General features: G+C 32.3%; 1 protein-coding gene across 2 annotated transcripts in view; it reads left to right on the top strand.

The window, feature by feature from the left end:
* TRIO (trio Rho guanine nucleotide exchange factor) overlaps positions 1-15,402 on the top strand; it is a 600,806-nt gene that overhangs the window by 162,410 nt on the left and 422,994 nt on the right. For both annotated transcript variants that reach the window (XM_074199605.1, XM_074199606.1), the window contains one exon: positions 9,158-9,232. In XM_074199605.1, coding sequence (XP_074055706.1) covers positions 9,158-9,232 — 75 coding nt within the window. The remainder of the gene's footprint in view (positions 1-9,157; positions 9,233-15,402) is intronic.

Raw genomic sequence — 15,402 nt, forward strand, 5'->3', positions numbered from 1 at the left:
TCCATTTATGTACACTACATCATCCTGTATGTGAATCTTTAAATTTGATGTCCACATCTATAGAATAGATAGGAAGTGGTATGTGTCTTAGCTTCTGGAAAGGAGAACTATTTTGAGTACTAAAGTTCTACTTTGTAAAGTGTTTTTTTTTATTTCTTTGACAAGAAGAGACTGTAAAAATACCATAAGTCTCAATTGTTGATCAGAGTATAGGTACCAGTTTTCCTATGGAAAATATTTTTAATGTTAACAAATGGCTAGTTTCCCCAAAATGAGTCACTGAGAACAAGTTGCTTCACTAATTTTGGTCTCAGTTTCTTAAAATGAAAAATAAGAGTGTTAGATTAGATGATCTCTAATGACCAGTCTGAAAGTTCTATCTGTGTATCCATTCACTCACATTAACAGAATTAAATCTGACTTCTTAACCTAAATCACCCCCCCCCCCAGTTTTTACAGATCATTTTGTTATTTTTAAATCAAAAGTTTGCTAAATTTTTGGACTATTTTTACTCTTGTTTCTTGAAACCTTGTAGTTATTGTTTGTGATCTATCAAACTAGAATGAAATTCACTGTTTTCTTATTGCCATTCAGTTTGTGTTCTTCAGAATTCATCATCTTATCTGTAAAATGAGGGAACTGGATTTAGTAATCATTTAGATACTCTAAGTTCTTAGGATCTATGAATTTCATTATTTGTGATGAAAATTAAAGATTTTAGGATTATGATTGGTTTTTTGTAATTTAATACTTGATAGGATGTCAGAAATCATCTAATCTTTTTGTAGATTCATAGAGATTAGGTATAAGCAACTACCTGTTAATTTTAGTAGTTCTCAGATCTATTTGTCCTTCCCTATCAACCCTCTTAACCTCTCATTTTCATCTTCAGCTTCCAGACATATCTTAAACTGAATATGTCAAATCTGAACTCATCTTTGCCCCCAAATATTCCCATCTCCCTAACTTTCCTAGCAGCTGTTGAAGGCATCATCATTCTCTCCATTACACAGACTCACATCATAGGTATCATATTTGAATCTTCATATCACTTTAATACAAGATCTCCTTATCTCATACTTAAAGTATCATAATAGTCTTTTGATTAGTCTTCCTGCCTCAGGTTTCTCCTCATTATAAACCATTCTCCTCTCACCTGTCAGATTGATCTTTCTAAAAGCTCAAAATTGACCATGTCATCTATTGGAGTTCAGTCAACTCTTGTGGCTCCCTATTGTCTTCAGAAACAAATAGAAAATTCTCTTTCTGGCTTTTAAAATTCTCCATAACCTGTTCATTCCTACCTTTTCAGTTTTCTTTCACCTCTTCACCCCCCATCCTCTATTCCAGTGACACCAGACTCCTTGCTTTTCTTCACCTTAAGCATTCCTCTACAAATTCAGAATTTTTTCAATACCTGCCTTCCCCTAATACTTAGGCTCTATCCTTTCTCATCTCCACCTCCTGACTTCTCTGACTTCTTTCCAAATGTGAGCTAAAGACCTTTGTACAAGAAGCCATTCTAGTCTTTCTTAATCCTAGTGCCTTCCCTCTGATCTACCCTTGTATATATGTTGTTTGCATATAGTTCTTTACTTGTTAATTCCCCCATTAGAAAGCGAACTCCTTGAGAGCAGGGACTATTTTTTGCCTCTTTCTCTCTGTATCTCCAGTGCTTAGCACATAGTTGGTGATTAATAAATACTTGTTAATTTGACTTTTTGACTCTAGTGGTCATGCTGGCTAGGGAATTAAGGATCTTGATTTCTAGTACCATATTTGCCACAACTAGTGAACATACCGCATTCATCCCTCTGAGCTTCATTTTCTTATTATGAAATGAAAGAGTTGAGCTGATTAATTTCTAAGTGCTCTTCCAACTGTATGCTTCTATCACCAGAGGAGACCTTTCTTTCTTTAAAAAATAGCAGCCCTTTTACTTCTCACTTAGTATATTCCTCGATGTTTATTTCTGGTTCAGTCTCCTGTTTTTAAAGATTCCCACATGAGCCACTACTTAATCAGAAGCAATTTGATAGAGCGAGGAAGGAAGATTTAGGAAGAAAAGACTTGGATATGAATCCTACCACTGCTATTCAATATCTGTTTCAATAAATAATTCACCCTTTCTGCGTCTATTTTCTTCTCAGTGAAACAAAGGATTAAATAGACTAGATCAATACTGTTAAATTCAAATAAAGGGGGCTAGTAATCTGTACATAAAGATAACTGCAGCAAGTTTGTTGATGTAGTTTTAAACAGGAAATATTAATTGTATTTTTATTTTGTTAAATATTTCCTAGAGACATATTAATTTACTTCTAACTTATGTGGGACACCTCTAGATTAGATGATCTTTTAAGTCACTTAATATTTGTTTCTGTTATTCCTTAACCTACCTTGTATTTCTTCAATTATATTTTAAAATATTAATCACCTACTCCATTCCTGGACCTACTCAATATTGTGAGTAGAAAGAAATTACAATAGGGAAATTCTTTTGTTGTTTAGTCATTTTTTGATCATATCCAACTTTTTGTGAAACTTTTTTGGACTTTTCTTAAAAAGATACTGAGTGGTTTACATTTCCTTCTTCAGCTGATTTTATAAATGAGGAAATTGAAGAAGCAAGATTAAGGGGTTTACCCAGAGTCACACAGCTAGTGTCTGAGGTTGAATTTGAACACAGGAAGAGGAGTCTTCCTAATTCCACGCCTGATATTCTGTCCATTGTGCCACCCAGTGGCAGAGAAATGCTGATAAATATTATTTAGTAATATGATATAGGAGTCCTATCAAAAGAGGCTACGAAATGTTAAGTATTTCTCTGTCCCAAAGTCATGGTATCTCTTAATAGTCTTCATTGACTTAAGAATAGAGGAAACATTCCCGTTCCATGTAGAAAAACTGCCTGAGAATTCACAGACAAGTAAATGAGTCTGAGAACCTTCAGATCAGGTTTTGAGTGCAGGAGGGGAAGGGAGGGGAAGGGAGGGGAGAGTTGAGGAGACCTCAATTGGTGCTCCGAGATAATGTGACTTCTTAAATATCGGTCTAGTTCTCCATAGATCTAGTAAGGAACATCAGATATGTTACACCCTCCTACTTTATTTCTACCAGTCATCACAGCACCAATCCCTTAAACAAAAGTAAGAGAAACAAGTAAAGCCCTGACTTCAACAAGATTTCAACAAGTTAATAGTGGTAGTTGGAATATGTTACAAGCATTAAAAAAGGTAGGCAGACATGTAACAAGTTTCATTTTTAAATGATAGATTTTGAAATTTTAGAAGAATAAATTAGAACTAAGTTGTGGGGAAGCTTAAAAGCAGGCGAAGATATTTGTATTTTATCTTACTGGTAACAGAGAGCTACTGAAGATTTGGAGTTTTTTCACCTGTGCAAAGAATAGATTAGAGAGGAGAAAGACTAGAAAGAAGAGCTAATGAAAAAAGGAACTAGCTTCAATGGCCTTTGGGAGCAGAAATTGGTGGAGAGTAAAGGGAGAAATAATCAATACAATTTGACAAATGGAATCTCATAAAATGTCATTTGCAATTAGGAAAATGTGTTTTATCTTTCAATCATAGGTAGTTCATATAACTACATCCCTTTTTTTTTAAAGCATTCCATACCTAACACATATCTTTTTATTTTCTATTTTTTCATCTCTTTTCTTTCCTTTCTTCTTTCTCCCTGTTTTACTTTCAGTATCCTTTTTTCCCCCTTTCTATCTTCTTTTATTATTTAAGGCCTTTTGGTAGTTCAAATAATTTCTATTTAATTAGGTCTGCCATAGGAACTTGTAGAGAAGTAAAAGTCTAGTGTGCCCTAGTCTGGTCTGTAGCAATAAGAAATCTTCTAAACTTTTATTTTAATTCAGACTTATCCTATCTTTTGGGTTTTAAGATGTGAGAGTAGTTTTACAATTCAAATGACATAATTTATCATTACTTAGTTTTCTTTTTCTTTTTTGTAAGCTCACTATAATGAAGAGAGTATTTCATTGTTTGGAGAAGAAGTTAGTAAGCTCTAAGTCTTAAAGGCTAAAACCAGATGATATATATCTTTAAAGTGATCTAAAAATCACTAGAATTACACAGAAGCCATTTACTTTTTAAAATCCTTTATGATCACACACCGTTTAAATACATAGTCCTTAAGGGTACCAAGCTAACTTGACTTTTTGATCTGACAAAGTACGATGGCAGAGTCCTTCCTGTCTTTATTGAAAGTTCCAGAATTAATTGAATTAACTGTGTTTCATGTAAAATATAGACAGTTATTAGTGATGATTTAAAAACACTACTTAGTTTATAAGTACATTGGGCATATACATTACAACTTTGTTTCTCTAAAACTTTTAATTAGCTGGATATTATCTGATATCTAGTAAATATTTATTAAATATCTACTTTGTGTGCCAGACACTGATAAGTGCTGAGGATACTAATAAAATGAAAGACAAGGGGCGGTTAGGTGGTGCAGTGGATAGAGCACCAGCTCTGGAGTCAGGAGAACCTGAGTTCAAATGTGGCTTCAGACATTTAATAATTACCTAGCTGTGTGGCCTTGGGCAAGCCACTTAACCTCAATGCCTTGTAAAAACCAAAAAAAAAAAAAAAGAAAAGAAAAAAAAAGAAAAAGACAGTCTCTGCCCTCAAGGAGTTTAGTCTAATTCACTGAGACTGGTAGTTTGGGCAGGAGATGCCCTGGGAGAGGGGAAGGGGGGAACCATCATGTTCTGTGAACTTGAAACCAGGAAGAGCAGCAAATATAGATAAGTGAGCCCAGAAGTCCAGTTTCTGCCTTATATAAAGGAAGACTTTGGAAGGAGTTTGGTGATTTGCCTGCCAGACCACCAATCAAGAGGAGAAAGAAGGATTTTTCAAAACTTTAGTTAGCAGCATGGAGATGAGATAGGATGTGATATGCAGAGCAGTAGACACTGAGTGGAGTAAGATAAAGCTTTTTTTGGCAACCTTTTCTTTTTAGGATTTTGCAAGGCAAATGGGGTTAAGTGGCTTGCCCAAGGCCACACAGCTAGGTAATTATTAAGTGTCTGAGCCCAGATTTGAACCCAGGTACTCCTGACTCCAGTGCGGGTGCTTTATCCACTGCACCACCTAGCCACCCTGCAAACTTTTTTTAACTTTTTTTTAGGTGTTGTTGTTGTTTGTTGTTGTTGTTGTTGTTGTTTTGCAAGGCAATGGGGTTAAGTGGCTTGCCCAAGGCCACACAGCTAGGTAATTATTAAGTGTCTGAGGCAGGATTTGAACTCAGGTACTCCTGACTCCGGGGCTGGTGCTCTATCCACTGCCCTTGGCAAACTTTTAATTTAAAAACATAGGTTATCCAAACTAATTATCTCAATTTACTATGTTAATGTTACTTCATTAAAATGATTTTAGCAGGGATACATTTGTATCCTAACACTCTTTTTTGCTCTCTTTTTAAAGATAGACTGACTAATTGGATTCTGAGATTTTCTCATTCTCTGAATTATTCCTTGGATCCCATTCCCAGTCCCTATATCACCGGAAGCCATATAGGAAATGAACTGAGTTTGATCAATGGTGCTTTGTTGCAATTCTCCTTTGTCTATAGCTGCAACCACTTTGCATTACTTTAAAAACTTGGTGGGATTTCAGAAGTCTTTATTCTATTCAAACCATGTCCAAATAGATGTCTATAGTATAAAGAAATGGGGTGAAATTAATTGATTGTTGAGATTTTTGCTTAAATTAAGTGTAGTAAAAAGGAAATAGTTCCCTGGTTTTCTTTCCCTTAATGGTTTAGGCATCCCAGAGTCATACCATCAAGTGAAACCTTTCCCTATTGAGTCTAGGATCATTTCTTATCTACAACTTTTGCCCTCATATTGATCATTTTAGTACACTCTGATCATAGGATCATGGATTTTGGACTGAAAGGAAAATATAGAAGTTATCTAATCTGGCATTCTGCTTCTATAGATGAGAAAACTGAGTCCCTGAGACATTTAACTGACTTGCTGAAGTCAGTCTAGAAAAAGTGATAAGTGGAATAGTCAGCAATTGAAACCATAAGATTTGACTCTTAAGAGAGAGAGAATCAAATTCAGACAAAGCAGCAGTTGTTGCTTTTTGGATGGATAGTCCCTGAGGGATGGATAGTTAATATGGTAGGTATGAATGTGCCCTGAATATAAAATCCTTTTCAAATTTTTCTGGCTATGAAATTTGTATTTCCTGTGCTGGGAAAAAAATTCTTAAAAATCTCAATAAAGTATCCAATACTGTCACCAGTGTCAAAGAACAGTGACATCACCAATTTAGGATTAAAAACACTGGTTAGAAGTCAGGAGATTCCAGAATCACTGAACCATTTGACCTCACACAATGAATCTCATCTTCCAAAACCTTAGTTTCTTATTGTATAAAATTAGTGGCTTGTGACTAAATTGTTTCTAAGATTTTTCCCAGCTCCATAAACCTTAACTCTGTGGTTTCTTTTCAACTATATAAATTATTTTTTTGCCTTCATTGTGTTTAGTAGCAACTGATTAAGTGCAGTTCAGCACTATTCATGACCTCCATAACAACATTATGTTGGATTCTGAGAATACAAAGATTAATACATACATAAATATACATATGTCTACATACACAATACACACAGAGATATATAAGTATATTTGTATATGTATAGGTACAATTGCTCTTTGGCCTCAAGGAGCTTACTGTTCTTTGAGTGATACAACATCATTACTAGAATAATAACAACTCACATTGTTATAGCATTTTAAAATTTTCAAAGTTCTTTACAAATATTACCTTATTTTGTCCTCATAAATATCCTGGAAAATAGGTGCTATTTTTATCATCACAATCTTTTAGATAAGGAAACTGAGCCAGTTAGAAATTAATAATAATAACAATAGCTAACATTTATATAGTGCTTACAATGCTCCATTTACTTTGTGCTAAGTTCATTAGAAATTATGTCCTGGGGCGGCTAGGTGGCAGTTGATAAAGCACCAGCCCTGGAGTCAGGAGTACCTGAGTTCAAATCTGGTCTCAGACACTTAATAATTACCTAGCTGTGTGGCCTTGGGCAAACCATTAACCCGCCTTGCAAAAAATTTAAAAAAAAAGTTATCTCCTTTGATCTTTATAATATCTCTGCAAGTTAGACGCTATTATTATTTCCATTTTATAGATGAGGAAATGAAGTAAATAATGGTTAATTTACTTGCCTAGAGTCACATAACTGGTAAGTGCTTGAGGTAGGATTTGAACTCAGGTCTCCCTTACATGGGTCCAATGATCTATCTACTGGGTCATCTTGCTTCAATATAACATGTAAAGATATATCTACATAATAATTCAAGGAAAAACAAGGGAATGAGTGGGGAAGGTTTCCTGTAGATGCCAAATGAAATCAGCCAAAAACGAAGCTGTGTTTCAAAGAGGTGTGAACATTGCCATGCTACTATGCATTGTCCACCTCTTGGCTTCTGCCTAGTACCCCAGAATGTCTCTTGTCAAGCAAGGAAAGAATTAAATTGATGATGTCCAGATTGGTTCTTGCTCTACCTTAATGATCTTGGCTAAAATCCTTTCTTTGCTTTTTGGGACCTGCTTGTTTATTTGAAAAATGAAGAGATCAAATGAATTAATCTCTGAAATACTTCCAACTCTAAAATCCTCAGATTCTAAATGTGTGGAATGCATCCAATTTAGTCATGAAATTATTCATTAAGGAAATAGTATAGGAAGTATATATGTTTGAATAACTGTTTAATAATGAATATAACTTGGTTAGCTCAAACATTTTGGTGAAGATGATTTTTTTTAAGCCCATGGTTCATTTTAGGAAAAGAGATAATGATAAAAATAAAGACTTAGGAAAACTTGAAATAATTTGAAAAGCATAGCACACTTTGTAAGTCTACTTTCTTAGTTCTCTCCATGACAACATAAACATTAACATAATAAATGATACAATAATAGCTGATATTCATATAGCAGTCTTTAAAATTTGCCAAGTCTTTTATGTATTTTATTTGAACTTCCAGCTCTAATTTATTTATAATGTATTGGGGGAGGGGGAGGAGAAAAGAGAGAGGGAGAGAGAGAGAGAGAGAGAGAGAGAGAGAGAATATTATTTGATTCAGGTATTTTTAGCTCTATACTTCCTGATTTCTCCCCATTTGTCTACTTTTTTGAAATTTTTGTTTCTATAGGAAAGGAATTCAATTGTATGGGATTTGAAGGATTAGGTAAATTGCTTTTTTTTTATTTTGTTTTTCTTTAGTCACATTACCACATGAACAGTTTACAAGTACTTTTTATATTTTAGTCATCATTCTTCTTTCCTACAGTTCCCCAACCCTTGCCTTAATCTGTTCTTTGGCTATTTTAAGATTTTTTTTTTTAGGATTTTTTTTTTTTTTGCACGGCAATGGGGTTAAGTGGCTTGCCCAAGGCCACACAACTAGGTAATTATTAAGTGTCTGAGGCCAGATTTGAATTCAGGTACTCCTGACTCCAGGGCCGGTGTTCTATCCACTGTACCACTTAGGCCCCCCAAGGATTATTCTTAATAGAAATTGCAATACCGACTACTGTATGGTAGTAAAAAAGTTTACCCTAGTTTTGTTTTATATTTACATCTACATATACTTCTAGAAGTTTAAGAACTAGCTCCATTTACCCAACTGTTTAAATATAATTGTACATTTTATAAATAAATCTCATATTGAAATATGAAATGTGAACTTCAATTAATTTACTTTATCTTAATTTATGCTAGTTCTAGGGATTTGAATGAGTATAGCAAATCTTTCCCTGTGTATATCTAGCTTGTTAGCTAACTGGTAAAAATAGCCAGAGAAATGGGCTTAAAATCAGGAAGATCTAAATTCAACTACAACCTCATGACACTTAGTAACTCTGTGACCTAGGGCAGGTTACTTTAACTCTCTTAGTTTCCTCAACTGTAAAACAAAAATAATAAACCAATCTCCTAGGACTGTTGTGAATATCCAATGACATAACATGGTAAATACTTAATACATGCTTTTTTTCCTTCCTTACCAAGAGAAAGAATATCTTAGAAGTTAAGTTTATTTTTATCAGTCTAATGATTTTATTTTTTCCTTATATATTCCAGGATTTCGCAAAAATGATGAAATGAAGGCTATGGATGTGCTGCCAATTTTAAAGGAAAAAGTTGCATATCTTTCAGGTAAGTTGAACTTTTAAACATTGCCTTATTATTCTTTATGAATGTCTTTAACATTAATTAGTATTTGAAGTATTTGAAACACTAGACAAGATAGGAAGGTGTACCACAAAGTATTAAGGAACTGATATTCTTAGGGATTTGCTTTTTGTAGCAACCTATTTCCATAAAAGTTTTAATTTTCTAGTATTTTGTGTCATTATGCAAATTAGCTTATTCTGATTGAAATATATACTCTTAAGTCACTTAGTCTTGTTATTTAAAATGTTTATTCATTGATTCATCTAACAGTCTAGTGGTTTAGCATTTCAATGAATTTGCCAGTTAAATAAATTAACTAATTTGATTTTTTTAACTGTATCAACTTATCAAAAATTAATTCATGTTCTCACCTGACATTTGCCTCCAAACACCCATCATTTCCTGCCTCCACTACTTGGATGATTTTGTTCTCTCTGTCTAGTCCTGATTTCCCTTTTCACCCCTGAATTCCTTTTTAAGCTCAGTTCAAATCATTGATCATCCATTTCAAACTTGTGCATAACATCACACTTTATTGTACAATACATTTTATCTGGTAATATTATAAAAAAGTAACATGTTGGGGTAAGTACAGCTATTCTGGAAGACAAGAAGACTTGCATTGTAATCCCACCTCTGCTTCTTGTGGGTTGTGTGACTTTCTTAGTGTCCCTAGCAATTCTGTAAAGCTATAAAATTACAGCCAATGTTCTGACCTTTTTTGGTAGAGAAAGTTTTCCTTGATGTACTCCCACTAATGAAACACTGGTCTAATTTTTTTAAAAAGGCATAGATTTAAAATGATGCATCCTCATCAATTGGGGAATGATTGAAAATGTCATGGTATTTGAATGTTATAAAGTTCTATTCTTCTTTAAAAAACATGGAGGGGTACTCTAGAGCAGCACAAAAAGAATGATATGAACAGATGCTGAGTGAAGGGATCAGAACCAAGAGAACATTGCACACATTAACAACATTGTAAGTTGATGTACTAAGATGGATACAGCTTCTTTCAGCAGTTCAGTGAGCTAGGACAACCCTGGGAGGTCTGTTATGGACAATGCTATCCACATCCAGACAAAAAAAGAAAAAAGTATAAAAAAGCACATAATCTGAATGAACACGGTTCACTTTTTAAAAATTTTTTTCTTTTAGAAAGATATTATTTATTTTGAATTTTACAATTTTTCCCCTAATCTTGCTTCCCTCCTCCCACTCCCCCACAGAAGACAGTCTGTTAATCTTTACATTGTTTCCATGGTATACATTGATCTAATTTGAATGGGATGAGAGAGAAATCATTTCCTTAAGAGAAAAAAAAATAAAAGTATAAGAGATAGCAAAATTACATAATAAGATAATGGGGTTTTTTTAGCTTAAAGGTAATGGTCTTTGGTCTTTGTTCAAACTCCACAGTTCTTTCTCTGGATACAGATGGTATTCACCATTGCAGTTATCCCAAAATTGTGCCTGATTGTTGCACTGATGGAATGAGCAAGTCCATTAATGTTGATTATCACCCCCATGGACTGTTCACTTTTTAAAAATATATCTTATGTTTTTCCTTCCTATCACATGGTTTTCTTTCTTTTCCTTTAGTCCTAATTCCTCATACACAAAATGACTAATATGTAAATATGTTAAACGCAAATGTACATGTACAACATTAACTAGACTGTTAGCCACTGAGGGGAGGGGGGATGGGAAGGGAGGGTGCAAGAAAATTGTATAAGTTACAAATATGCATTTGGATGAATATTTTAAAATTTTCATAATATATAGTTGGAAAAATAGAATAAAATATCAATCAAAAGAAAAGATTCGTCCTAGAAGAAACAGATAACTATCTGAGGGAGTAAGAGAAAAGTGGAAATGATATGCAAGTTTATTGCTTTTTTTTCAGACATTCTACTCTTCTATGTCCTGAGAGACTCAATGACTCTTCACTGTTAGCTCCCAGGGCTTGGCCTAGAAAGTAGAAATTTAGATGGATTTAGGAATCCTGAAAGTCAAGGACTTCAGAGTTAAATGTAAAAATTTGCTGCATAAAAGAAACACATTTTAAATAAAGAAAATGGAGAGTAAAACTGAGAATTTAAAACTAAATTTGATATGCATCAGATAACAAATAAAAACAGAAATTATACTTATAATATCAAATATAGAAATAATAATAATAAAGTCAAGAAAGAAAATGAGGAAAGCTTTATTCTTTATAGTCACCATTGAAATTAAAATATTAAATGAAATGGCACCAACAAAGAATAGCCACTAACTTAAAAAAAATACCTAGGGAAATTGCAAAAAAAGACGAAATTAGAAACAAATAATTATGGAAAACTTTTAATGTTCCTCTCTCAGACTTTGATAAATCCAACAGATAAATAAGAACAAAATATTGATCTTTGGTAACTTCTTAATGGGAATATCAAGGAAAGCAAGTATTAAATATTACACCACAATACAATCATGATAAAATGTTGATCATAAATTTGATTATAAGGAACCATAAAAAAATCTGAAAGGCAGAAATAATAAATGCTTCCCGTACAGAACAAATGCAATAAAAATAATAAAAACATAAAAATGTTTTCCAAAGATATGCACCTAAATGGAAACTAAATAATGACACTGAAAAATAATGCATGGATCAAAGAAAGCATTATTAGAAAAGTAATTTTGTTTATAATGGAACAACATATAAAAAAGTTCTCAGATAAAAGTGTGTCTCTGAAAACATTCATTAATGAAATTAAAAAGGGAGAATGTGGGAATTTGAACATATAAATAAAATGTTTAGAAAAATCAACAAAATTTTAACCCTAAAACAAGTCCAGAAGAAGTATTGAAAATTAAAGGAGAAATAGAGAAATTTGAAAATAAAAAAAGATTATATTACTGATAAACTAAAATAAGAGCTATATTTAAAAGATTAACAAATTAGAAAAAAAACATTGTCTTGAAGAAAAAGTAAGTGGAAAATAAAATTACTAAAATTAAAAAATGAGCAATTTGATTTCCTAAAAATCAGAAAGGAAATAAAAAAATTAGCAAAAATCACTATTCTTAATTATACTCCTACAAAACTGAGCATCCATCTCATAAGTTACTTAGGTTTTTACTCTTTGTACCATATCCTCCTAAAGAACCTCATACCTTTGGGTCATATTAATTGATAAAAGCTCACCACATCTAGCTTCCTGGCCACTCAACCTTCTAACATTCCCTTTCTCTTTATTAGAATATAAGCTTCTTGAGAGAAAGGAGTTGCCTCTCTTTTATATTTCTATACCCAGTGCTTTGCACAATACTAGATACATAATAAATGATTGATAAATACATTGTAATTTATTCAGTTCGAAAGAAATATATGAGTAGCTACAAAAATATAAAATAATATAAAAATATCTGAAATTACAAAAGAAATACTGAAGATCTTAATTTACCCATCCTTAGATGAAGTTATTGAGCAAACTTTAAAGAAAATGCTCCCAAGTATAAAACCCTAAGCCATGTTGCCTTACAAGTGAATTCTATGAAATGATCAAAGAGGATATATACCAGTACTTTGAAACTTTTTCTCAAAAATAGAGACATAAGACATCTATCAACTCATTTTATGAAACAAAATCCTGAGATGCTAATCTTAGATAGATGAAGCAAAGAGAACTTTAGATTCAACTCCTTATTAAATATTGATCCAAATAGTTTAAATAAATTCCCTTCAATGAGACTACAGATATGTTCATAAACTAATTCACTGTGATTAAGTTATATTTATACCAGGGATTCCCAGTTGTTTCAGAAGTAGGAAAACAATTAGCTATATAGAACACAAGAAAACAAAAACCATGTGATTATTTCTGCAGCTAGAGAAAGGGTCTTTGATAAACTTTACCACTTGTTTATGTTAAAAATTCTAATTAAGCATAGCTAAGGAAGAACTCTGACATGATATATTTCTAGAAGTGCTATGTTTTAGCAAATAAATCAGGGAGGTAAACTCAAAAGAATAAACATAATAAATTTTCAATATTATTCAAATTTCCATACAATATTAATAAAACCACAAAAAATAACATCATTTATAATGCATAAAATGAATGGAAGTTTAACCTATTGGCATGTACAATTTGTAAAAACACCATTGAAAGACATTCTTGACTGAAAATATGAATAAATTATTTGAGAGAGACTATATCATTCATAGTTAGCTTGTGTCAATAAAATAAAATAACAGTACTACCTTAATTAATTTATAACATTAGTGCTATGCCAATCAAATTACTGAGGGAAGTTTTTTAGAACTAGGTTAAAAAAAATAATACCAAACATCACTTGAAAGAAAGTAGATCTACAATTTCAATGGAAAATAATTTTTAAAAAAATTAAATGAAGTACACTATCAACTTTCAAACTATATTATAAACTAATATCTTCAGAATTATTTATTACATGTTAAATAAAGCACTACTGGGTCATTAGAACAACCTTAACAAATTAGGAATTGAAACACTAGAAAACATAAGACAAATTTTTGGTTAACTTAAGTACATAAATTGCTAGGGGAAAGGATAACTTTTTTTTAAATAAAGCAAGAATTGTTGGGAAATTTATGAAATAGTTTGGCAGAAATTTAATTTAGTATCCAGACCTGTATTTTATACTATATATCACCCCAAACCAATAAATTGGAAATGGATTCTTGATCCACATATAAAAGAGTATAACATTTTTTAATTGGATTAAGAATCCAATAGAAGTACCTTTCACAATTGTGGTTAGGACAAAATTTCTTAACACAAGAATAGAGATCATAAAGTATGAAAAAGAGAATTTTTAGTATATAAAATTCAAAATTTTTTGTACAGTCAAGTATGGAATCAGAAGATAAATTATGTGAACAGAAATATAATTTCCTCAATCATTTCAAATAAAGGTCTGATCAATTATATGTTTATATAGAATAAATATAAATATATCACTTTAAGAGCCAATTTCCAATGAATAAGTGATATAAAGACATAACTATTTTTTATTTAATTGAAAACTTTAAATAACCCACATGTAAATATGTAATAAGTCACTAATAGCAGGCAAGATGCAAATTCAAACAACTCAGATTACTTTTCATACTTTATAAATTGAAAAGTAAGCATAGTATTATCAGATTAACAGATGGAACTATTGAAAAATAGGCATGCAGATGTTCTAATGGTGGAAGTGTGAAATGCTCTAGTCTTTCTTGTTGTCTACTTGGAATTATGCAAGAAAGAGAGAATGGCTTCACTATCCTTAACTTTTGGTCCTGCAATCTAGTTATTGGGCTTAGGAAATCAAAAACAGAAACAAATATCCAATATATAACAGAATATTCTTAGCAGCACTCTTAATAATTAAAGAATTAGAAGCAAAGTAGATACCATAGATTGAGAAATAATGTAAATGTAATAGAATATTCTTATCCAGGAAGAAATGGTAATTATAAAGAATTCTGAGAAACATATGCATTGATATAGTGAAGAAAGTAGAAATACTAGATTTATATGTATAAAGACTAGAAAAAATAAGAATGAAAATTCACTAAAAGAAAGTCAAATTATGAGTAATTGAAAAATTAGTGATGGCCCTGGTGCACAACCAATGAAAGATATCCTCCTTCTTAGAAGAAAGTGAGAGTTGAATTTTTTAAAATTGTTTTCTTTGTCATAAAGGCAGTTCAGTTTAAGGGGAGCTGTGAAATAAGGATAAAGACAAAAGGTATCAATAAAATATTTTAAACAGTCTCAAGTTTCTTTGTCCTTTTCTTATTCCGTGTGACTGCACATCCCCTACTCTGTTTTTATTTTTGTTTTTCTCATTTTTTTTCTGAAGTAAAGCCAAGAGGTTACAGACTATGCTTCTGAATGGGGTTTTCTTGCAGGTAGAGTTCATGGACCCTAAGCCTGATTATGACATGGCTATAAAGTAAGCTTATGTACCCTAGTTTTCTTGAGGTTAGCCCAGAAATCCTGACTCTTACTGAATTGGGTCCCTTAGGGATATCACAATGAAGTGAAGTGTCAAGCCTTTCAGTACTATATATCTTCCACCTCTGCCTTCCATGTGGAAGAAGGATTAGGACTTTGTGGTCTACATGCTTGAGTTGC

This window comes from Macrotis lagotis, chromosome X, assembly GCF_037893015.1.
Source record: "Macrotis lagotis isolate mMagLag1 chromosome X, bilby.v1.9.chrom.fasta, whole genome shotgun sequence".
Lineage (NCBI taxonomy): Eukaryota > Metazoa > Chordata > Mammalia > Peramelemorphia > Peramelidae > Macrotis > Macrotis lagotis.